Source organism: Eriocheir sinensis, chromosome 36 (assembly GCF_024679095.1).
Source record: "Eriocheir sinensis breed Jianghai 21 chromosome 36, ASM2467909v1, whole genome shotgun sequence".
In the NCBI taxonomy this organism is placed as follows: Eukaryota; Metazoa; Arthropoda; class Malacostraca; order Decapoda; family Varunidae; genus Eriocheir; species Eriocheir sinensis.
Window position 1 is genome coordinate 8,087,632 of NC_066544.1, and position 25,592 is coordinate 8,113,223.

Consider the following 25,592-nt stretch of genomic DNA (forward strand, 5'->3'; position numbering starts at 1 on the left):
GACAGGAGGGAGATTCCCACTTCCTCAGCCTTTCCCTTAAAAGTTTTGGGGCAGTTAAGATGGGGACGAGGAGGGGTGGGGAAGGGAGGTACGGGGAGAGTGAGGTGGCTATGGACAATGAATTGGTAAAAAAATGAAAAGATTAGAAAAACAGAGAGCCCAGCTCAGGTGTTCATGTGACAACGGCCATGTCTTATGCTCTGGTGCGTCTTATATGGCAGGAAATATGGTATATATTTCAAACTTTTTCTTTCTTCCTCTGACGATTGAATGTCAATAATATGAATAGCTCTTTGCACTGAAATACTCTAGACAGAATATACTGCACTCCTCATTCTTACGCCTCCTTGGAGCTGAATGGGGATGGTGGAAGGTTTTAATTAAAGGGATTGTGACACGAAAGCCCAGGCAATGGTGATGAGAGTGGATGATAAGGGGATGAAGGCAGGATGGGCAAGAGTGGGAGAGAAAAATCAAGACATGGCAAAACAGGATTGGAACAGGAAGGATCAGGTGAAGAGGTAGGAAAAGCTGGTGAAGGATGATCATGTGAGGGTGAGGAAGCAAGGTTTGGTGAAGAATTAGATAAATTTGAGCTGTGAAGAATTAGGGAAGGAAGGGTATAGTGGTGAGGCATGAGGAGAATGAGAATGGCATGACCACATGCTTCGCCCCTAAAACATGCCTGACGCAATCCCTTCTTACATGCATTTGTGGTGGAAGCCTTTGATGGCATAGAGTGCAGTACAGATGGAGAATTGACAATATCACTCATTGCTGCTGTCACTGCTCACAATGAATCAATCATTGCTGTCACTACTCAGATTAATCCTTTACTTTCTATCATGTCCTTTCCTCCTCAATGTGTTTTCCTAATCTTTCTCAAGGTGCTTGATATGGGTTCCATGGTGGCTCAGTAAGGACTAATGACATTTCTTAAATCCACAAGAGTCAGATAAATTGTCAAAGAACACATTAAATATCAACTCATGAAACTTGAGCCACACATTCAAAATCAGTGGCGTGCAGCGGCCAACTAGACTGGAGAGGATTTTATTAAATCAACCATGGCCATCATTTAAGAGTTAATACAGTTACTTGTCTACAATTTTCACATTACCTTGGAGGGTGTCAAAAGTTTACTGGAGGGAGGGGCAGAAGGCCTGAGAGGTGGTCAATGCCTGTGGAATGCATCAGTATAGGAAGAGTCCAGGAAGCTGCCCCTCTGGCCTGGTGTGGGTGTGGGAATACGCTTAGCATCTGATATCTGATATTTCAACAGGTAAAGGACAGACCATCGCTGCAGAAACCAAGTAACTGGGAAGACTCATGATCTGTGCTGAACCACCTCCCAAGCCCCTGAGGTTGTCTTTGGAAGCACTCATGGTCTGCCCTCAAAGCTTAGGTTTGCTTTTTCAATTCTCAACCTGATGGGCAATTTTTTAAGCTGAATGGGGTATATTCAGAGTTGCCAGCCAGCGGGTGTCACTGCCGCCTAAGTCTTTGGGCTCACGAAGTTTGAACTATTCTTTCAGTTATCATAAATTACCCATGTTTTTCTGGGACTTGTAACAATTACACTTCATTACAATAAGTGATACCTGATATTGTTGTTAAAATGTAGTTGATCATTCTTGTTGTTTAATTCATTGGTAAACGATAAAAAATAAATGACTGATGCTTGCAAGGTTCTCTCATTATAAATCTTTTTTGTGTAAAAGCCATGCAAAATCAACCAGAATTGGACCTTATAATTTTTTATTTATTTATATTACATTTGCTGAGTACCTTCTCTAGGTGTATCAGTCTCACCTTTGACAAAATTTATCAAAAACATTATTAGGGCATCAAGCAAGTGAGCAACCCCCCCCCCCCCCTCCTCGAGAGTCCCTTTATAGAGAGTCCCGACATAGGCGGTCCTGTGTATAAGGTTGCTGGGCGCCATTTTTGGCCCTTCGAGCACCGCGCCGACTTTGAACTGAGGTAATAAAGGCGTTATTTTACTATTTTGGAAGTGGATTCGGCTGCTTTTTAATGTAACAATGCCTTGCTGCCTAGCCTTCGGCTGTAGCAACATGCCACAGAGGGGATAAAAAGTGTATAGTATTTAACTGCAAGGCCGCTGAGAAGACAGGGGCGCTAACACTCAGTCATCTTGGGAGGAAACCATCGGTTATGACAGCAAGACACACACACTGCCATTGTGTGTGTCTTGCTGTCATAACCGCCCTCCCTTTGTACTGTCCATGTAAATCATTGTGAGAAAGACACAGCTACAATTAGGATTGAAACAATCATTCACCTCAGGTTCAGACATCAAAGCTGATGAGGGAAGCTGTGGCCCTTATGGCCAAAATTATTGGATGTGATCTCACCCACATACGTGTTACAAGAGTTTAATGAACAGAAGCTATCTTTACCTGTCTTGGTAAAACTCTAGAATCACACGCAACTCACTCTAAAAGTTAACACATTATTGTTTAGACTGTATTTGCTAATCACCACTCTGGTAACTGTTTTCATTATTATTACTCGTGTATGAGATTTTAAAATGCGGGGAAATATTACTATTTCAGCGGTGATAGGTTAGGTTACTATTTACTCATGTGAAGGGTCTTCAGCTAGAAACTCCTCTAGGTTGGGTTGTAATTGCATCTTTATTTAATAGCCTAATATATAAGGTTGCACAGTGTTCATTTTCATGGTACCAATGTCATTATATATGTTGAAGACATTTTCCTACAGTATTCTCTAAACCCAGCTATTTTGACACTCAAGCAAAATGAAACATGTTTACATGGCCTTAGTATTTTACTGTATTATTTGTTTTAATCAACAATAAGTATTTAAATTAAATTAAATGTTATTGAATTATAATCACTGATGACTTATCTTCACAACACCTTGGATGCACAGAACATTTATTGCAGCAATAGTGTGTGTGTGTGTGTGTGTGTGTGTGTGTGTGTGTGTGTGTGTGTGTGTGTGTGTGTGTGTGTGAAGTTGTTAACACAATAAAGAGAGCAGCACGGCGAGTAATGGAATCAGGGCCCCCTTCACCTCCAGATAATTAGTTTACACTAATTTTCTCTCCATATGCTAAATTTTACTGCAAGCAGGTAATGGAAAGGAAGCAAAGTGCCTTTGCATTGATGGAGCCTGGGTAGTGTGTCAGCCACATGACCCATGACAAGTATATCAAGGCTCATGACGTTCAGGAGGCAGCGTCCCTCCATGCAGGCAACGGTACGTCAGGCAATGAAGGGACATGTAGGTAATAGAAAGACTTCCCCAACTGCTACTGATACTGTTTTACAGCTATGAGTATTGTTAAATCCATCCATCACAGCAGCAACACTCAAAGAGAGGCACCCAAACTTGTTTGGTCTCTCTGTACCCTTTGAGCGCTGCCACCTCTCAAGGTCGTCAGCAGCCCGCCTTGACCCACCTATATCACAGGCTGCGTGGGATACTGAGTGCCTATACAGAGACAGTGGCTGATCATAAGGCTAGGTGACCAAATTATAGTAAAGTGTAAGGGCGTAATGGTGGGTTGGCGATACCTGTTGATGTAGACACAAACTGTCTCTTATTTACTTTCCCAGAGCTCATTGGCTGCTGGCTCCCAGCTGGCTGTTAGAGGAATGTGTGCAGGTCTGACACAAGTGTGCTCAGTTTCAGTGGACGACCCGTATGGCTGTGAAACAGAAATACAAAAGAGAGCGTGTGCTAGCGTTTGAAAAGCATGGCAAAAACAGGGCCAATAATGGCATCCAAATCGTAGGTTGTCAGGACTCTCTCTATCAAGGGACTCTACCCCCCCCTCCCCCCCCAAAAAAAATATATATAGGATTAGGTTTGTGTCTCAGCGAGGTCCCTGACTTACACTTCCAGAATGTTACACTCTGCCCTCAACTGACTGGTGGTTATTGTGTGGGGTGAACCAAGACCTTGGGTGGACCCCAACTGCTACCAGGAGGGTGGGCAGGGCAAAGGTGATGATTTTTCAGGCCAGAGGATGAGGGCAGAGTGTAGCACTGGAAGCAGATGCCATTGTACCCCATGGAGATCAAACAATGGATGCTACGCTTTCTGTCCAGTTTTTTGACGCCCTAATGTTTTTGATAAAGTTTGTCGAAAGCGAGACTGATAGGTACACCCAAAGCAGATACTCAGCAAATAGTGTTATATAAATAAAAAAAGATTATAAAGTCCAATGCTGCTTCATTTTGCATGGCTCGTGTGCAAGAAATATTTTTAATGACAGAGCCTTGTATCAATCATTTATTTTCTCTCGTTAACCAATAAATAAAATGAGAATGATCAACTACAATTTTATTAACATTAGTATAATTTATTGTATTTAGATGTAATTGTTAGAAGTCCCAGAGAAACAAGTTTCACTTTAAAATTGCCATTTCCAGTCTAATTTCCTGCCTGCTGTCTTCCTGGCTCATTCAATTCATTAGGTTAGTATATATTTTAATGAGCTGATAGGTTACTATGTATAGTGACTATAGGTTACTCTCCCCATTAGGTTTACATGGGATGATGTTTGGTTTAGTTGAGGGAGGACCATCGTCTTCATAGGTTAGGTTACGGTTGTAAGTTTTTTGATAAGTGCTTGCGACTAAAGTCAAAATAAGATAGTAAATATTTGTATGAAAACACTTCTAGGCCATAAATATAGAATAATAAAATGAAAAAGTAACAAAGAAAGTTCAGCACACGACCAATGTTCGTTGCCGTTTTTCCTGTTTCCAATCGCTTCACAATGTCTAATTTCACTTCCATTGTGATGGCTTTTGTTTTCTTTGGAGCACTGCAGTCAGAAGAGTCTGCCTTATGCTTGGGAGACATAATGAAGGCCAAAAGTTACTGAAAAAAGAACACAAACCAAAGAGAGCGGAATGAAAACAACGCGCCGGCCTCAAATGCTTGGTGATGACGTATTCTTCTGCCACGCTCAACAAACCAAGGTAAAAGGCTATTCTCTTTACCTTGCAACACACTAGTTCCCACACCAAGTTCATATTTACGAAGCAAACGTTGAAAGTTGAAACAAGAATTATTTAATCATTTATGGGGACCGTGTCACAATCACGAAACGTCATAGCCTGAGGACCCCCTGTATGCAGGATACTTAAGAGTGAAATTTGCCACCAGTTACAGAGGTAGAACACAATTTTGGCCATGACAAGAGTCATCCACTTACAAGCATGTTCGGAACAAACATCAATATAGTAAAGGGTTGAAACACAGAGAGTGAAGAAGAATTACCTCTCCAACCAAAGGCAAAGAGAGAAGAAAAGTAGATGACTCTGTAAGCAATGAGTATAAACCAGGCGAGTCTTGAAGATCAAACCTGGCAACAATGCATGACTTGGCGCATCAAGATACCCTACGTGATACCCTACGCCTAGAGTAATTAATACCTTTGAAAGGGGGAACCACGAGCCAGATCATTAGATAAATGCATTGATATGTGATTAATGAATCCTAAGGAGTCAAACAATAACAGGTCTGGGACATTATAAATGTATTTGTACTATGACATGAAAATGGAAAAAAAAAAATAATCGCCGTTTTCTCAAAACTAGGAGTAATACATGTATAAAATGCATCTCCTCCTTTAGTTTTCATGCAATTGACATAAAACTGAAGGTTTAGAAGCTAGGCATGTTAACCCTTTCATTGCTAAGCGCTCACAACGAGACTATCCCCTCAGGAGCGCTCGGGGAGCCCAATGGGGGGTCTCTTTTAACCTCTGTATCTCAAAAACTATTCATCACAGCTAAAAAACAACAACACCATTGGAAAGAGGAGGTCCAGATCTATAGGAGTCGGTTATGTATGCCTCTCTTGCGAAGGTACATGCACGTTCAGGGAGTGTTGAATGTTAACACTTACGTCGGTGCGTGTGGGATGATCAGCCATATTGAGGGAACTGCGGACATCTTTTCTTCAGATTCTGGCAAGGGAGTATTGCCAACTGCAATATTTACAACTATTTGGTCAAAGAATCAGTCAGGTGATAGGTGAAGCTATGCAAAAATGCCGCTATATTGGGCAAGAACATCCACCAGTTACTCGTCCGTACATTTGCCGCGCTGGGCTGATATGATTTTCCACCAAATTTAGTGAAGAATCCACTCAATTGGCAATCCTGTGTTGTGAGAATTAGTGTTGGAACACTCTCATACACGGGAGATTTGAGTGCAGGTGGAGGTCGCAGCGAGCATTTAGCGCCACCAGCAAATACGCCTAACGCCCGATGCAAGCGTTTAGCAATGAAAGGGTTAAAGAAAAAAGTTTGAAAAAAAACTATCAATGTCATTTCTTGTTTGCATAATACAGTAGTGATAGTCTGGACTGCAAATTACTCATATATATATTTTTTACGACTAAATGAAAAGGTTTTAACAATCTTTTTTTACTAACTCGTTGAGGAAGGTTATAAAGTATTTTGTGTGCAAAGGCCCCCCCTCAAAAATGGTGCAGAAATGAAGGAGGAGATAGAATTCATTTAAAAAATAACACGAAAAAAAAAAATATACAATTCACTGTATGTTTATGTAAGATGATCAGGATATTATTCTTCATAACATACATCAAAATCAAGACCCTCAGGCTATTTTTAAAAAGAGGTGGATCCTCCTGCAGTGCTGTGTTGAGGTGAGGATAACAGAAATCATACAGTGACAAGGTAAGGTAACACTGCAGGGACTGCTGCAACAAGAGTGGCACTCAGGGGGGGGGGGGGGTACTGACCTTCAAGCTTGGCTCTAAGATGAACTTCACTTTTTCCATGATGGTAAGGTTTGTGTCTGACTGGGAACTGGGCTCTTCTGGGTCTGACTGGGAACTGGGCTCTTCTGGGTCTGACTGGGAACTGGGCTCTTCTGGGTCTGACTGGGAACTGGGCTCTTCTGGGTCTGACTGGGAACTGGGCTCTTCTGGGTCTGACTGGGAACTGGGCTCTTCTGGGTCTGACTGGGAACTGGGCTCTTTTGGTTCTGATTGGGGCCTCGGCTCTTCTGTAGAAACAGTTTCCGGAGCTGCCTGGACAGCCTGGGCGGCCTCCAGGGCTGCACTAGATGCCTCTCTCACCTGAAACAACAATACTGGGTTAGGGAAAATGTTCACACCCCTTTCTATGCCCCCGATGTGTACTCCTGTGTATGCCTCCTGTGTTTACCCCTCTGAAAGCCTCCTGTGTGTGCCCCTGTGTACCTTATTCTGTGCCCCTTGTGTGTACCTTTGTGTTGTTGTGGTATTGTTGTGTCTTTTAGTTTTGTTCGGTTTTCTTTTTTCTTGTTCCATATTGTTACGATATAGGTTTTTCTATCTTCAATTTCTTCCAGAGTTAATGGTTGAAACACTATTATATCGGCTATTAACCTGGTAGCAGCGGGGATCATGTTTCTTAATAGTCCCTTCAAGTGAGAAAATGAGAAAAAATCACCCCTCACACAAACCATTTCATAATATATATCAAAGCAATTGTGATCAGATTATGTATCATCTATTTTGGGGGGTTTATATCATGGCACAAATTTGGCCCGTCGCTGCTACATGGTAAAGCCACAAATTTGGCCCGTCGCTGCTACACGGTAAAGCCACAAATTTGGCCCGTCGCCACTACTGGGTTAAGCAGTCTCTGCTTTGGATTTCTGTGTTCTGTATAAAGTTTTGGTTTTGTCTTATTTCTGTATATTTTTCACAGTCCAGCAGAAAATGTTCTAAGGTTTCTACTTCTGCTCCACAGACACTCCTCACTTTCTAGCTCACTAGCTTTTGTTAGTCTTTGTTTTTTTTGTCATTGCAGAAGTTTTTGTTGTTGGTTATTTTGACTCCCAGGTATGTTATACTTTGAGTTACTAGAATCTTTTCAATACTATTTTCTTGTTCTTTTTTGTTATACGTAAGGATATTGCTTTTCTCTATTTATTATTAATCCATATCTTTCTGCTATTTGCTGTATATTTTTTTTTAACTTTCAGCTGCTTCTTCTATTGAGTGTGATAAAAGTAAGCTGTCATCTGCATAATATAAAATAGGTATTTTGAAGTGTTCATTTTTAAAACCTATGTCCATCATTTCTAGTTCTGTAATTATTTCATAGGTTAAAATTGTAAACAGGAACATCGAGGTATTGCATCCTTGCCTTATACCATTTATATTTATTGTTGTCTGTTTAGTTCCGTTTAGAAATATGTTATTAGTGAGGTCATCTGAATATATGTTTGCTACAAGACTGATAATTTTGGGGTGGACTTTGTAATTCATCAGCGCTGTGATAGTCTTTTTCTGTTTATTGAATCAAAAGCTTTTTTAAAATCAAGTGAGGTCACAATCAGTTAACTCTGATTAATGCAATATTTTAGTATGTATAAATTATCTATCATTCTTCTGTCTTCTGTGAAGCCTGATTGCAGTTCACTGATATTGTCTGTGTCTTTCATGTGTTTTTCCAACTTTTGTCTGAGGATCCACATAAAAATTTGTATGAAGTATTTGTTAAGGCTATGGGCCTTAGGTCAGCTGCAGTAGGTTTGGGCTTTTTCTGGATTATTATATTGTTAGATGTTTTCCAATTATCACTTATCTCTCCTTTTTCTATTATATTATTGAAACAGTTTGAAAGTTGTGCCACATACAGGTCACCGTTTTCTAGAATTTTGTAAAGGTCTGTTTTTAGTCCGTCTGGTCCTGGAGCTTTTTTATATTTAGTTTTACCTAACTGTCGTTTAACTTCTTCTTTTGATATATAGATATCTGTCTCCTTCATAGGCGGGATGTCAATTTTTTTGCACTGTACAACCATGTCTAAATGTTCCCTTCACTTGATATCCACTTTCCACAAGGTCCACTTGTCTCCATTTTTAACTTTAATGTAATCATTTATTCTGTATTGTAACACTACCAGCTCGTTTTCATACTAGCACTGTCTTTCGTTATTCCATACCTCTTCAATCTTGTTTTCTCTGGCTCTGTATACAGTGTTCCAGAAGTCTTCTAATTTTTTTGGGTGTTCAGATATATCCAGTTTTCTTTCGTCAGGATCATATAGCAATATATCTTTTTTTTACAATGGTTTCTCCTTTTAGTTTCTTAATGTTATCCCATATCATGGTATCTTTGTTTTGTCCATTCCTGATCTCTTTGTAATTTTATTTTCCTTTACTGATATTGCATCCCACACCATATGCTCAACTTTAGTTTTTTGTGTTTGGTACAAGTTGTTGTATCTTTCTTTCTCTTCAGTGTTTTATGTTTTCTTGCTTGCTTATTATAGGTCCTCCTTTTACTTATTTCACTTTTTATCTCTTGAGTTATCCAGACTGGTTCTATATCTTTTGTATTTTGTTTTATTCTTCTTTGTATTTGTCTGTCCAAGAATTTATTGCATGCTTCTTTCATGGTATTTTCTAGTTCTTCCAGAGACTTTTTTTTTCTTTTTAATACATTTTCTATGTGTATTTTATAACTATTTATTGCTTGTCGTTAGTTTTTGGTATGTGATAATTTTCTTTTCATCACTTTATCCATTTTCTTTATTATGAGTCCATATATCAAAATACGCTATTAGTAAGTTGTGGTCTGATAGGTCAGATTTTTCTTTCTTTTCATCTATTATCATGTTAATGAATTTGCCATACATGCTTTGGCTCACTATTATAAAATCTATTGCACTTTGAAAACCTCTGCCTTCCCATGTAATTTCTCCTTCACAATTTTGGTCACCATTTAATGATATAAGGTTTTTATCTACTATCCAATGTAAGACTTTTTCCCCGTTGTTATCTAGTTGTTGTGGCCCAAAAAAACCCACATGGCCATTGAAGTCTACGAGGAGGATCATGGGTTCGTCTTCAGTCGAGTTTATTATACTGTCAATTTCTTTCCTTATAATGTTGTTTCTATTGGTATCATTCCTGTGTGTACCCCTGTATATCCCCCCCTGTGTGTACCTACCCTTGTGTATGCCTCTTGTGTGTACCTTTGTGTATGCCCGTGTGTACCCTTGTATATGCCCTGTGTGTATCTATGTATACCCCCTGTGTATATATACCCTTGTGCATGCCCCATGTTTACCCTTGTGTATGCCCTGTGTGTACCATACCATTGTGTATGCCCTCTGTGTGCACCACTGTGTGTGCCCCCTGTGTGTACCCTTGTGTATGCCCCTTGTGTGTGCCCGTGTGTATGCCCCCTGTGTGTACCCTTGTGTGTGCCCCCTGTATCATTGTGTATGCCCCGTGTGTACCCTTGTGCATACCCCCTCTGTGTATCCTTGTACACCATTGTGTATGCCCATGTGTGTTGCCTGCTGTGTTTACTCGAGTGGTTGAGGGCCCTGGGCACAGATGCAGTATTGGAACACTCACCTTCCTGGCGGTTGTGAGAATGCCGGCATCAGGGAAACACTGTTGGCACTCCTCCAACACCTGCTCCGCCTCACTGGTGCAGTTGAACACTTCACCCAAAACCTTGAATGCCTCTTGCTTTGTTGTAGGAGTGCGCAACGTTTCCAGCACAGCCTGCAGCTTCTGCTCCCTTTTCTTTGCCTCCTCCTTCTTGGCTGCCACACGGAACGTTTCCTGCTGCACAAGCTCCCTGGCACTCCTGCTCTGGTCCACCAGTCCCAGGAGGCCGTCCTCCAGCTGCTGCTGCTGCTTGCCCCAGCCTGTCAGGGTGGCCTCATACTGGCCCAACTGTGCCTGAGCCTCCTGGCAGGCGGTGATGGCGGCCACAACTGTGGCCTCCTGTTCCCGCAGAGAGGAGCGCATCTTTTTGGAGAGGCCCGCTGCTATCTTCTTGCCAGCTTCCCTTGCTTCTTCTTTCCCTTTACCGGCACTGGGTGGCGGTGAGGCTGCTGTTGCTGCTGCCACCTTAGCATTTCTCATCATTCTGATGACTGCCTCAAGAGCATAGCAGATAGGGAACTGTCCTGTCTTGGGTACGACATGGCTGATGCGGCACTCTGGACAGGTAACACAGCCCTGCTCCTTCAGTTTATCTATGCACAGTGTGCAGACACTGTGGCCACAGGGAAGAATGCGCAGCTGTTGTACTAAGTCATCAAAGCCTGTCAGGCACACTGGACAGTCCACGGGGTTGTCACCCTGAAACGGAGAGGCAGTGTAAGGGAGGCACTACAGCAGGAACACACTGGAGGTAGCACACTCACACACTGGTAACAGGCTGTCCAGCAAGGTTGATATCCTGAAACAGAGGCAGTGTGAGGGAGGCACTACAGCAGGAACACACTGGAGGCAGCACACAGTCACACACATGGTAACAGGCTGTCTGGCACACAGGACAGTCATCAGTGTTGTTATTCTGAAACAGAGGCAGTGTGAGGGAGGCACCACAGCAGGAACACACTGGAGGCAGCACACACTCACACACTGGTAACAGGCTGTCCAGCAGGGTTGGTATCCTGAAATAGAGAGGCAGTGTGAGGGAGGCACTACAGCAGGAGCACACTGGAGGCACCACACAGTCACACTGGTAACAGGCTGTCCGACACACTGGACAGTCCTACGGCTCTTGCTACAGTCTGTGTTCTAAGTGGACGAAGCCCCGCCCACCAGGAGGGTCAAGACGTGAGTGTCGTCTTCCCTGGAGCTGCTGGTTGACAGAAATCAGTGGAAAGAGGAAGTCTTCCTTATAGGGTTGCAAAAACTTGGTACGTTTCCAGGAAAATAGAAACTTTCCAGGAAAGAATCAGGTCCCTGGAAGTTTAATTGGTAACAATCGGGAATTTTCATATATTTCACAGGTGTATTTTTTTTTTTTTTTTACAGCTAAGGAAACAGCTCAAAGGCAACAGAAAAAAGGTGTAAAAAAAGCCCACTAATCGCTGTTCCCACAATAGTATTTGTATCAATAAATAAACCCATTTTGGATAATATAACTATAAATTAAAACTTTTCAAGCAGCAAAAAATTGTATTTTCATGCAATTACAATACCAACATTCATGTTTTTGTAGGTCTGCTTGGAGTTGTACAATTCTGGGAAGGGTTAACCTACAGACTTATTTCCCAGGTAAGCTGTAGTTTTATGATTGCTGCAGTACTACTTACCTTACCCCTTCTCTCTCTCTCTCTCTCTCTCTCTCTCTCTCTCTCTCTCTCTCTCTGTACGTGGTGTGTGTATTTACCTAGTTGTAATTTTACAGGGCCTGGGCTTACGCTCGTGTAGTCCCGTCTCCGTATCTATAATTATCCAACTTTTCCTTAAAGCTCTGCACGCTCTTCACTGATATTATTTCTTCACTTTGTCTGTTCCAAACCTCTATATTTCTTTGTGGGAAGCTATATTTCTTTATGTCTCTTGGGCATCTTCCCTTCCTCAACTTTTTACTATGTCCTCTAGTATTCCTGCTGGAAGGTTCTTCTCTTAGTAGGAATTTCTCGTTATCTACTTCTTCCATTTTACTCAATAGCCTATATATTTGTATTAGGTCTCCTCTTTCTCTTCTTTGTTCTAGTGTTGGCAAGTCCATTTCCTTTAGTCTCTCTTCATATGTCAGTCCCTCCAGTTCTGGAACCATTTTTGTTGCCATCCTCTGTATTCTTTCTAGTTTTTGTATGTGTTTCTTCATATGTGGAGACCACACTGTTTCCGTGTATTCTAGCTTAGGTCTGATCATAGTAGTAATTAATTTTTTCATCATTTCTTTATCCATGTAGTGAAATGCTATACCTATATTTCTCACCATGTTATATGTATCACCGAAGATCCGATTTATATGACTTTCTGGCTGCATATAATCTTGCATTATTACTCCCAGGTCTCTCTCTTCATTTACTTTCTTTAATATTTCACCATCTCCCATTTTGTGTCCATTTTGGTCTTTCTACACTTTTTCCCATTTCCATAACATGACATTTCTTCACGTTGAATTTCATCTCCTATTTCTGACTCCATTTCCAAATCTTGTTTAGGTCTTCTTGCAGCTCCTTGCAGTCTTCACCGTTTCTTATATGTCTTTGCAGTTTAGTATCATCTGCGAACAGGCTCATGTAGCTGTTTATTCCCTCTGGCATATCATTAATATAGACTAGGAAGAGTACTGGTGCTAAAACCGACCCCTGGGGCACTCCACTTTCCACCGTTCTCCATTCCGATCTAGTGTCCTTAACCACGGTTTTCATCTCTCTTCCTCTTAAGTAGCTTTCCATCCAGCACTTCATTTTCCCTCTCAATCCTCCTTTATTTTCTAGTTTCCACAGCAGTCTTGAATGTGGAACTTTGTCAAATGCCTTCATTAAGTCTAGGTAAATGCAATCCATCCTTTCCTGTAATTTGTCCGTCACTCTTGAGTAAAAGCTCAGCAAGTTTGTCACACATGAGCAGCCTTTCCTAAACCCATATTGATTGTTTGTGATTAGATTATGTTCTTCTAAAAATCTCATCCATTGTTCTTTTATTAATCTCTCACATATTTTACATACTACACTGGTCAGAGACACCGGTCTGTAAGTTAGGGGTTCTTCCTTTTTTCCACTTTTGTATATAGGTACCACTTCTGCCCTCTTCCACTCCCTAGGCACTGTGCCAGTTTTTATTGAGCACCTAATGATGTCATATATTGGGCCGACTAACTCATTTCTGTACTCTTTAAGTATAAAACCTGAAACTCCATCCGCCAAATTTTGATCTCACCTAGGGTGCCAAAATGGCTAGAACCGGCCCTGGATAATACTATATTTAAACAGGCAACATAATCTTCATTAAGGTGTGGAGAAAACAGTCTTGAACCTTAGTTAGCACAGCACTGTGCATGAATCATCTCTACTGAACGTGTCAGTTAAGTGACTCCAGTTTCCATTGCCGGTCCTGTCCTGATCGCATCAGCTCAGACTCACCGCGGGATCAGTGTGACTCTCATTAGCCTCATGAGCCTCAATAGGCACCACTTAAAAAATCCTGCCCCTGTGCCACCAGCGGGCTAAGGAATATTCACCAACAGTCCCCTAAAACTGAAGCTGAAAAATAAAAAAATAAAAAGTAAAAAATTAAAAAAGCCAAACCAAAAAGGCAAACTTTTTTTAATTCTCAAAGTTAATGAAAATTCCTGAATATTCCTGAAAATTCCCGTGGAAAGTTTCCCAGTTTAAAATTCCTGGGAATTTTACAATCTTACTTCCTTATAGCACAACAGAGTGGAAAATACTGACGTTAAGCTGACGGGAATAATCAATTTATCATCTAGAATGTTTTATGTACTTTCTTTGCCAGAAAAAGAAACATATCTATAAGGAAGGTGCAAATAATCAGTGGTGGGCATTGTTGATCAGAATCTTAACATCGTTAACCATTATATAGTTAACCTAAATGTTAACACTGATACTGTTAAGCAGCGAATTCGAACCCACAGCATCCAGGACGAGGCAAAACGCAGGACCGGCACACTAACCACTCAGCCATAGCCTCACCAATACAATAGAACTCCTATAGAATTGTTAATAAAGAAAATACATCCTATCCTACCAAATAGCAGGCCCAATGGTCCAATAGTAATGGTGAAAGGCAGGTCTCAGTGCGGCGCCACAACACACTGGTCTGTGGCGTGGTGAAGAACACGTGCTCTTGTTTACAAACAAACGAAGACTATCGCCTTGTGCCGATGATAAACGTAACCTTTATAATTATAATTGCTACCTTACAATGCCCATGTTTCTTGACTAGATCATCATTTAACATTTATAAAGTAATGTAACAACACATTCAGTTATTTGAACTTTAAGTGAATCTTCAGATTAAGTGGAACTCTGGGGAGGCAGTGGCCGAGTGGTTAGCGTGAGGGCGTGGTGACCCTGAGGGCTGAGCATGGATCATTAGGTTCGAGCCCCCACCAAAACACGTTCATTTTTCAAGTCATCGTTGAGTGGAGCAAGATCACCCACATGCTGTCCAGTGTGGCGGACTGATAAATTAAACCAATTTAAGAAAACTGAAAGCGTCCACAAACTATAGAATGTATAAGAGACAAGCTTAGGAGGCAAGGTTTAAGAGCACCAAGCTCGATAGGCTGGGTTCACACGAGACACTTTTTGTGGTCAGTGGCCACCACAAAAAATGGTCGCCACGAAAAGTGGTGAGTATATAGGTGCACCCTGCTAGGATCAAAGGACACAGGGTCTACCGGAAAGAGAGTCAAATTTTGAATCAACTGGCGCATGACGTCATCAGGCGGAAGGTTGGTGGGTTCAGCCAAGGATTATATACTATAAGGATAGCTCACTGAAACGTCATCGATGATGTCATGACTGCGGTGCGTCATCTGGTTAACACTCACCCTGTCCTCACGGTATAAAATGTACTAGAAAACCCTTATTTATTCTTATTCATGGTCAGATTTTGCGCTTTTTTGATTGCTAAGGATAAGTAATTAAATTAGGCAGCTGTTGTGTTGGCTAATAGTATACAATAATATAAATAATGTGAGAAACATGGTAAACAAGCTGCATAAATATTGCTCTGTTTACCGTCGATGCTTTCGTTTTCTTAACTTTTATTAACATAAGTTTTCTGCAACTTAATTTGCAGGGGTAACTAATCCTGTCATATATAATGAAAGTATTTTTTTTTATGCATATATATATATATATATATATATATATATATATATATATATATATATATATATATATATATATATATATATATATATATATATAAAAATATATATATATATATATATATATATATATATATATATATATTATATAATATTTATGCAAATTATTAACTAAATGAATTTACCTTTACCAAACTTTCACTACAGAGCTTTATTGGCTTTTCTTTAATGTTATCACTTTCTTGAAAAATGTTTGGACCTCACCCGCGCAGACTTCACCTTCACTGTATCTTTTCGTTTGCAGGCCAAAATCCACTTCTTCAAGGTGTGTTTGTCTCTAGGAAACCTAATGAATTTAACACCATGACGACTTTCCGCAGCTGAGCTACTGTAATACCCATATACACCAATCACCATTTTCACTGAGCACGCTACGGTGAGAACATAGTGAAGTGAACCAGTTTGCCGCCGAGCACTATTTGTTTACATGTGTGACGTCATCCGCAGTGCATTGTGGGTAAAACAAAAGCTTGGTGAGCTATCCTTATAGTATATAATCCTTGGGTTCAGCTATGGTTTACGGCTTTACACCAGCCAGCTGGAAGCGGTGCCCTGCGGTAGTGTATGAGTTGCTTGTTCTTGTTAATCACAATGCCTTGCAGTAGTTCAGTATCTGGCTGCAAGTCTGTAAGTAGGCTATTTAACGCTCTAGAGAAAGCACCTTAGTCTGTCTAGGTCAGGGGTGTCCAAACTTTTTTTTAAGAGGGCCACATGCGGAAAATATACGAAGGGTCGGGCCACTCAGTATATTTATGGATGGATATAGATTTTAGAGTTTATAGTTTTACAGGAACTACCGCGTGTAGGTCAACTGGCCTCTTGCAGAGTCCTTATTTTCTTATGAATGTTTTTTTTTTTTTAAGGAATGTAATTAAGTAGATATAGGCAAGTGTACCTTTATAGGAATATTTTCTATAATGTTTTATTTATGCATACAGGATAAACTAGTGAATCCTATTATAAGAGGATCGAGTAGCATCATGCTCGTTAGAGAGGATTTGAATGTAAGCTTATAATTTTCATTGTACTTATTATTATTACACAGCAAGATGTGAGCCGTTACAAAGGTAATCCCACGCTTACTACTGTGAGCCATAACATAGGGACGGGCAGTCATTATTCTTAGATTTAAGGGTTAGGCTCTCCCATTGTGGCCAAAAAGGTATTTAGCGTGTTTTGTATTTTTATACTGTGTCTAAAATATGCTTATATAGACAGTCAAGTGAATTATAGTGTGTATAAGTATGAAACATTACCGAAAGATGTGTGTACGTAATTTCTTTGTGTGTTAAATTCACTACAGAAACCTATAGAAGATTCGATATTTGTCAATCAAAGACAAAGACAATGAAAGCCTGTTTAGATTTTATTTGAGTTACCGTTCGACGTGAATACTTTCGTTTTCTATTTCAACTCTCCTCACTCCACCTGCTGACGTCATTTTCTGCGCGCCAGTTGACCCTGTGTCCTTTGATCCTGCACCCTGCACACGAGCCACTCGGTGGCGGCCACTAATGAGATCAGTACGTGGCGTTATGGATCTCGTAGAGGTAGCAGCTGTCTGTGTTTTCTTGGTAAAAAGCGCAGAGGAAAGTACTGAGTTCACCCCATAGTTAGCAACAGACTACTGCATTCCACACATCATTAACAGAGCTAAAAAAGCACCCTGATAATTTTTTTGACTACTTCAGAAAGTCACAGGATAGCTTCGATCATCTTATGACTGTAATTGGTCTGCGTATAACACGGCAAGACATCAACATGAGGAAGTGTGTGCCAGTAGAAGAGAGACTTGTGATAATCGTAATGTAAGGCTGAACATGAAGAAAACAGTCACATTATATGTAATCTATTGACATAATTCAGCAGTCTTTGTGGTTACATAACATTTCCACTTTCTACTTCCAGGTAAATAAAACTACCACACTCAGTAATTAATCCACACCAGAATCCAATAATATGCAAAACTGTGAAATGAAATGAAACCTTAATTATGAAAGCATATAAGAGCTTATTCATCATATCCTGAACACGAGTTATGCGTGAAGGTCATACTTATACATTATTATGAGTTAAAATTCAAACAGGTCAGTGTCAAGGCAGAGGGAAAGCGGCGGGTAGCAGGGTGGTGGCCACCGATAGAGGCTCGTGTGCACGCTGCCATTTGAAACAACGGTATCTATCGCTGGCCACTGTGGCGTGGTCGGAAAAATGGCTCCGCCCGCCACAACTCACCACTGTTTCGTGGCGACCACAAAAAAGTGGCCCGGGTGCATGCACCCATAGAGATGTGTGTGTTCTATTTTGACCATTATTTTGTGGCGGCCACTGACCACTAAAAAGTGGCTCGTGTGAATCCACCAGCCTAACAAATATCAGATTAGAATGCAGCTCGTCAAAAACTATCAGAAGAGAATAGTTTGGTCACCGCGATTGAAAGATGACTATGCCGACACCCCAAAACATCACTTGTGAGTTGTGGATGCAGCTTGGACAAGGGGCAAGAGGAGAGTATCAAGACAGCTCCCCAGCCTAAAGTGACCTCTCTTTAGGCCTCCCGTTCATTTTTCATCCTGGCGGAGCAGCGGCGGGCTTTTTTGTTGCTGACTTTGTATTTTGCCCTTGAGCTGCCTCCCTTGTTGTTAAAAAAAGGCATTATATGAGATTTTAATACGGTAATGTTCTGACTGAAGACTCACCCACTTCCCTGCAGATGCCATGCGCTTGGTGGTGGTGGTGCTGGCCTCACAACCTTCTCGCCCCGGTGGTGGCCTTACAACCTCCTAGCCGCGGTGGTGGTGGTGGTGGTGGCCTTACAACCTCCTACCCGCGGTGGTGGTGGTGGTGGGTGGTGACCAAGCTGCTGGAGTCGGTCACTGGTGGGCTGTTAAAGTTATGAGTAATATTTCTGAAATAAATTTAATTAAAATATAAGATGTTTTATATAAAATAATATTTTATTACAATAGTTGGTGAAAAATTAGAAAACAAAATACAATTTCAAATGTTTTTTTTCAGCCAAAATGCACTAATAAAGTAAGTCAGTATATATATATATATATATATATATATATATATATATATATATATATATATATATATATATATATATATATATATATATATATATATATATTGTTACGCCAGGGGGTATATTTCATGTGTTATTTATGTATTTGTGTTATTTGTGTGTGGGGTGCTAGTTTGGGGCGCGGAATGCTGGTGATGGCCGGCGGCGTGGGGTGTATCGCGGCGGCCCGGCCGGGGAGCGGCCGGCCGCGCCGGGGAGAGAGAGTTGAGCTGCGAGGGACGAGAGATGTGCGCTGCCCGCTAGTGTGTGTCCTGCCCGCTTTTGTGAGCCCTGTACAGTGTCCCCCCCCCCCCCCCCCCCACACACACACACACACACTGTGTACTGGAAGTTAATGTGCCTTGTAAACCAGTGTCTACGTGTCGGAGCTGTTCAGTAAAGTAGAAAACCTGCACTTTGAGCCTCTTTGCCCTGCCTTGCCCGCTCCTACTAAAGGCTTCAGGGGCCGTGTTCCCCTGTTTTTCGCAAATAAAACTTTAACAAAGCGTCGGACAAGGATGTTATTTCGGCAGTGGATGATTGAGACCCCGACCTAATGGGCAAAAATATGATTTGGTGTCACATGTGGATAATGAAGCACTTATAAGTTATAAGAGTAAATTTAGGGTAAACTTGGCTAAAAGTTAAAGGCACTGTGAGCGAGGCTAGCCCCGCCAACGACAAAGTTGTTGTTGGGTAGTTGGGTGGGGATGATTGTTTGAGGAAGGAAAGGTTGGGTATGGGGGAGGTTGGTGAACCAACATAGGATAAAACCAGAAACTACTGCTCGCTTACATATTACATGCAGCATGTACAGTCGACGATAGAGAGTATATAGTGTCACGGTTTTCAGAATGTTTAGCCTGGTGGCGGTATCTGGCAACTATACCACGGTGACGCATTCACTGGCGATGTTAGTGACGCGTTTCAGTGTGTACCGTGTGTGTGTGACCGTGAAATTATAATATTGTATAATGTATTATATTATAATATAATGTAGTTAGAAATATACCAGATTACATGACTTCAATTTAGAAATGCGATAATGAATGTCTTCTACATGATGATGATGATGATGATGATGATGGCGAGGTAAAACATCACGAACAGTCTGAAACACTTTTTCTTATTAAACTTTGAAAATACCATGTGCAATGCTGTCCTTCACAGAGGCAGGCAGTGACTAATGCTCCTTACCATCAAACAGCAAATAGGCTTGAGGGTCTGTTTAACTCGCAGCCTTAATTCCCGTCACTATAAAGCCTCAAAGACAATTCAGATCATCAAAAATCTACAATTATTTCTCCGCGAAGATTACGTAATATCGAAGTATAAATACGTGTGTGTGTGTGTGTGTGTGTGTGTGTGTGTGTGTGTGTGTTGATCGAGTGCGAGCGCGGAAAAGCCCGCGGTCGACGACGCCATCATGTGAACGTTTATAGCCTATTATTACGTATAAATTTTTTTTTTATAAAGAACAAGATCTCGGCTGTCAGGAATTTTTTGTTTTTAGTTAAAAGGCATAACAATCTCTCCTAATAAGTGCAGTATATTTTTAAATGTATCATAGTTTGATAAACAACTTAGAATTGCTCTTGACTAAATTTGAACGAAACTAAAATCTCGTGTCAAAATGTAGCGACAGAGCCTAAAGAAAAAATATTTATCAAGCGTTAGCGACGGGCACTTTTCATAAATATCTATCTTAAAATTATGTAGAGTGCACCTGTGACCACCAATCACCACAACAGTACGATTTCGATAGGATATAATATTTTTCATGTCGCGTGGAGGGGTTGCCAGATGTCGCTCTCTGAACGAAACTTACTGGACAGTGTGTCACTACTCTCTATAGCCGACTGTACGACCAATAGTCACATTTTCCATGTAAAGGATAAGAAATTTCCTTCGAGTAAAACTGTTTCTCCCCAACTGATAGTTCATACGGGAACATCCATATTTACAGTAGATTAAATATTGCTACGGTGTGTGTGTGTGTGTGTGTGTGTGTGTGAAGCAGTAAGACATAATTGCTGGTTGGATGGATGATTACTCATACGTCAGAGCTTAACGTCACATCGACGTCACGAGAAAATGAGCGGGGCGGGGCTAGCCTCGCCCAGGTGTGTTGGCGGCCCTAGGGAGTGTCGGCGTAGTGTGTGGTGGTCTGGGGTTGAGGCACACCGCCTGCCCGTGCTGTGGAGTGTGGTGTGCTGGCCGGTGGTGTAACTATATATATATATATATATATATATATATATATATATATATATATATATATATATATATATATATATATATATATATATATATATATTAGGTCCGTGCCAGTATCTCATAATCTACTTTATGAAACATCAGTATCTCTTCATATATCTTTTCTACAAACCTTCAACAGTCATGGAAACGCTTTGAAAATCCAATTCAAGGACTTTTTTTTTACTCTTGAAAATATGGGATAATGTTTACGAAAGCGCGTCGCCTCCTCTGCTGGCCGCGGCGACGCTGCAGCCGCCGCAGCCGCAAAATAGCTCGCAGAGGGCTTAGGGTCGGGGAGCATATTTAAACTACTCCAACCGAACTTTACGACCTACTAACGGGGGGGCTGCGCCCCCCTCGACCCCCCCTTCTAACCAGGGGGGGCTACGCCCCCCCCTCATGTATATGTGACTTATTTCAGCGAGGAGGTATTTCTCGCAACACCCGCCGCGGCCAGCACCAGAGGAGGCGACGCGCTTTCGTAAACATTATCCCATATTTTCAAGAGTAAAAAAAAAAGTCCTTGAATTGGATTTTCAAAGGGTTTCCATGACTGTTGAAGGTTTGTAGAAAAGATATATGAAGATATACTGATGTTTCATAAGGTAGGTAATACTGACACGGACCTAAAACGAATCTTAACCATATATATATATATATATATATATATATATATATATATATATATATATATATATATATATATATATATATATATATATATATATATATATATATATATATATATATATATATATATATATATATATATATATATATATATATATATATATATATATATATATATATATATATATATATATACGTAGGCCATCACTTATTTAAAAAAAAAATCAAAACATATTTATCTATAAAGTGGCGTAGCTACGGAGGGCATGGGTGGGCACGTGCCCCCCCGTGAGAACCCTGTGCCCCCCAGATGCCCCACCACTGGCTACAGCTGCCGTGTCACCCAGTGTGGTATGGGAACCGTGTTCCACTGGGTAGCACTGGGGAAGCATGCGCGAATAATTACCGATGACTGACCCCCGACCTCAAAAACAATAAATATTTTTCCTCTGCTTGAGACATGCCTCTGTCTCGGTTAAATCCACATATATTATACTTTCTACTGATCACTTTTAACACCAATGAACATAACTAAAGGACACCAGTTACCCTTGCAAATTTTGATACCGTACGTACAGCTAGTGCTCAACACACACCCCAATAATAAAATCTAATAACCTTCCATAGTCCATACATTAGATTTATTCTTGATATTGGTCAGAATGCAAAATATGCAGCTGTAATTAAGGCCTTGTTCGGGTCATCTATTGCCCCCCTCGTAGTCATTTAATTGTGACCCCCCAGCCCGGTGCCCTACAATGATAAATACCTAGCTACGCCATTGTCTATAATAACTTCTTACCTTTCAATTATGGCGAGGCACAACTGGGTACTATACTCGTAAGCTTTGTTCCAGTACTTTCCGTCTATTATAGATGCTCAGGCAGCAGCCTGCACCGCCCTGGCACCTTAGTGTATCCGCCAAGTTCCAACAGACAACTGGCCCGGCCGGTGGTGGGGTGGCACTGGCTGGCAGTGGTACACGTACAGCACACGTAGGAAACGCGTTCAAGACCGACCAGTTGGTGGCCGTCCTCCCTCACCCCTCCTCTGTACCTCCCTCTCTCTCTCTCTCTCTCGTTTAGTTTTTATGGATTTTCAACTACCGGGAAGCATAATTTTTGTATATTTTTTGGAGAACCTATCAAACTTCAGTAGATTACGGCAATACTTCGGGATTTTTTTTTCATTTATCAGAATTTCAGTAATCTCATGAAATTTCGGTAGATGTGACAACACTGGGATGTGGGATCAGAGAGGCAGCTGATTGGGCGAAAGCCTTCATGACGTCATCAGGCTCGCCAGCGAATCCAAATCACTTAGGCAACGCGTGCCAGCCAATCACAAGGCAGCCGCGCCATCAGCTGTGTGCTTGGAGAAAAGAATACAGCAGTAAAAGATAAATGAAAAGAACAAATATAATAGTAGAAAACAAACAAAAGGATAGAAAAGGGAAAAGCAGAAAGACCAATTAAAGAAAAAGGAAAATAAAATAGAAAAGCAAGATCGACATCGTACGTGTAGGCAAAGTGAACGGAAAAACAGAGCTCAGAGAAGAGTGAAATATCTAAGTGTGTTAAGTATTTGAGTCTGAATTACTAAGGACCTAAAAAGCGATCCAAAGCTGTACAGGTCAAAAGAAGAAGAAGAATACCAGTCTTCCTCTTCTTCTTCTTCAGTCGTTGGCGGACCTGACGAAATATAGTGATTGATTGATTGATAGTTTATTGTTGCAGGTAAACAACAAGGGAGAAGGGAGGAACATGCCATCCCTACCCCCAGGCAGGACAGAGTGAGATTATACAAATATTAATACATGTGAAGGGAGCACCAGGAAATTAAAAAGATACAATGGTAGGAAGGAAAGCACAACAAGGGAGGGGGCAGTACCTCCCCCTGGACAATAAGACAATAAAATGTGGGGACGGAGAACATTGCCCAAGCACTAGATGGGAATGAATACAGAGATAGTGAACTCTACAAGATATATTCCATCCCCGCTGTAGCATATCGCTTTTTAAGGAAGAATTTTGCTCTATTGACGCATATACTCTTATTCCTAATCGGGAAACATTACATATAAAGCATTTCATTAAAGATTGAAGAAATGATGCAAGACTTACTCCTTCTCCGGGCTGGCGCACAACAATAAACTATCAATCAATCAATCAATCATTTCCGAGTTACATCCTCGGCTACATCCTTTTTCTGTTCTTTGAATCCCGATGGAAGTGCGGAGGGATGTATCTCGGAGGTACATCGATGTAAGTGCTTTCTGAATCTGCCCCCAGCAGGTGATCATGTTTAGGCTGATAAGACACATCACTTTTTGATCCCTCAGATTAGATTAGATGAACGGCAACAGGAAGATACTGGAGAGACATAGTCCAACAGGGGGCAGAGATTCAGGATCGATGTAACTCCAAGATACATCCCTCCGCACTTCCATCGGGATTCAGAACAAAAATTGGATGTAGCCGATCGAGGATGTTACTCGGGTGTAAGGTACGCCAGCCTCGGAGGTGTAACTCTTAATTTGCATCCTTTCTTCAATTTTCAATGAAATGCTTTATATATAATGTTTCCCGATAAGAAATAAGAGTATATGAAACAATAAAGCAAAATCTTTCCTTAAAGGCGATATGGTACAGCGGGGATGGAATATATCTTAATTGTAGAGTTCACTATTAGACCAGTGCCAACATCTGTAGAGAGGCTTAGAAATCACAAGGGAGTACAGAATGTTAGGAGCTGGCATCCATGTCAGGTGGTTTATAAGGCTCCTACTGAACATAGTATTAATAGTTGTATAATCACACTCTGTCCTGCCTGGGGGTTGGGATGGCATGTTCCTCCCTTCTCCCTTGTTGTTTACCTGCAACAATAAACTATCAATCAATCAATCAATCATATTTCAGGTGGATGCCCATTGATTTAGGCTTTTTTTTAATGTTTTATACGCAAAACAATATGGCCGCCATTATCGAAAACGCCCATTTATAATAAAATGACACAACTTCTTATTTTTTCGAGATAAATTCATGAAATTTGCTGTCAATATGTTATGTTAAGACTCTGAAGCTAAATGGGGGCTATAACATTGCGGTCGCCTAGCACACACGTTTGACAAGGATTTCGTAGAAGTTTGGGGCAATTCCAGAGGTTATTTTATGACCCTGGCGGTAGTTTGATCCTTCTTCTGTACCAAGAATGTGAAAAAACACTCATGAAAACCCATTTAATCTCCTTTCTGGCCTTTGAAAATAGTTGATCTGAGAGGTGGAAGTGTATATATGCACTCAAAGATTGCAGCCTCCCTAGCTCACATAATTATTTGACAAGGATTTCGTAGGCGTTTGGGGCATTTCCAAAGGTTCTTTTATGACCCTGGTGGTAGTTTGATCCTTCTACTATATCATGAACGTAAAAAAACACTCATGGAAACCCGATTAATCTCCTTTTCCGGCCTTTGGAAATACCTGACACGAAGGGTGGTTGGTTTTCATGGGTTCTTCACCCATCCACATATAACAAGATATCCTGCATTCTTTAGAGCGGAAGTTGTTCTTAGCGGTTCATGGTTCTTAAAGTGCATGTTTTCAGTTAAATATAGTGCCACATATGGTAATGGTGTGCAGTGCTGTGTGGCCGAGGAGATATGCATTCAAATTTCCCGCTCTTTCGTCTGCCTCTGTGCGCAAAAAATAAAAGAAATACGTAAATTTTGAGTTCGCGTAGGCTGATAATCATATCATGGCTTTCATTGTGTAGGTAGGTGTTACTGTTTATGTTTTTTGCCATTGAGCTGCCTCCTTTGCCGTAATATATATTTTTTTTTATAGTGATAGTGGTATATTTGTTAGGCTTCGGTAACGGTAAGGACTAATAGCATATAGATAAAAAGGGAAATGCAAAAAAAAAAAAAAAAAAGTAGGCCAAAGTGAAGAAAATAAAGAAGAGGAAGAGGAGGAGGAAG

The 25,592-nt window shown here is 40.9% G+C and overlaps 1 protein-coding gene across 1 annotated transcript in view; it reads right to left on the reverse strand.

Moving 5' to 3' along the window:
* LOC127007976 (nuclear pore complex protein Nup153-like) overlaps nt 1-22,658 on the reverse strand; it is a 37,372-nt gene extending 14,714 nt beyond the window's left edge. Inside the window, exons 1-4 of the mRNA XM_050879521.1 lie at nt 22,419-22,658; nt 18,357-18,541; nt 10,392-11,129; nt 6,772-7,110 (exon numbers count right to left, since the gene is read on the reverse strand). Coding sequence (XP_050735478.1) covers nt 6,772-7,110; nt 10,392-11,129; nt 18,357-18,377 — 1,098 coding nt within the window. The 5' untranslated portion in view covers nt 18,378-18,541; nt 22,419-22,658. The remainder of the gene's footprint in view (nt 1-6,771; nt 7,111-10,391; nt 11,130-18,356; nt 18,542-22,418) is intronic.
* Between the last annotated feature and the right edge of the window lie 2,934 nt (nt 22,659-25,592).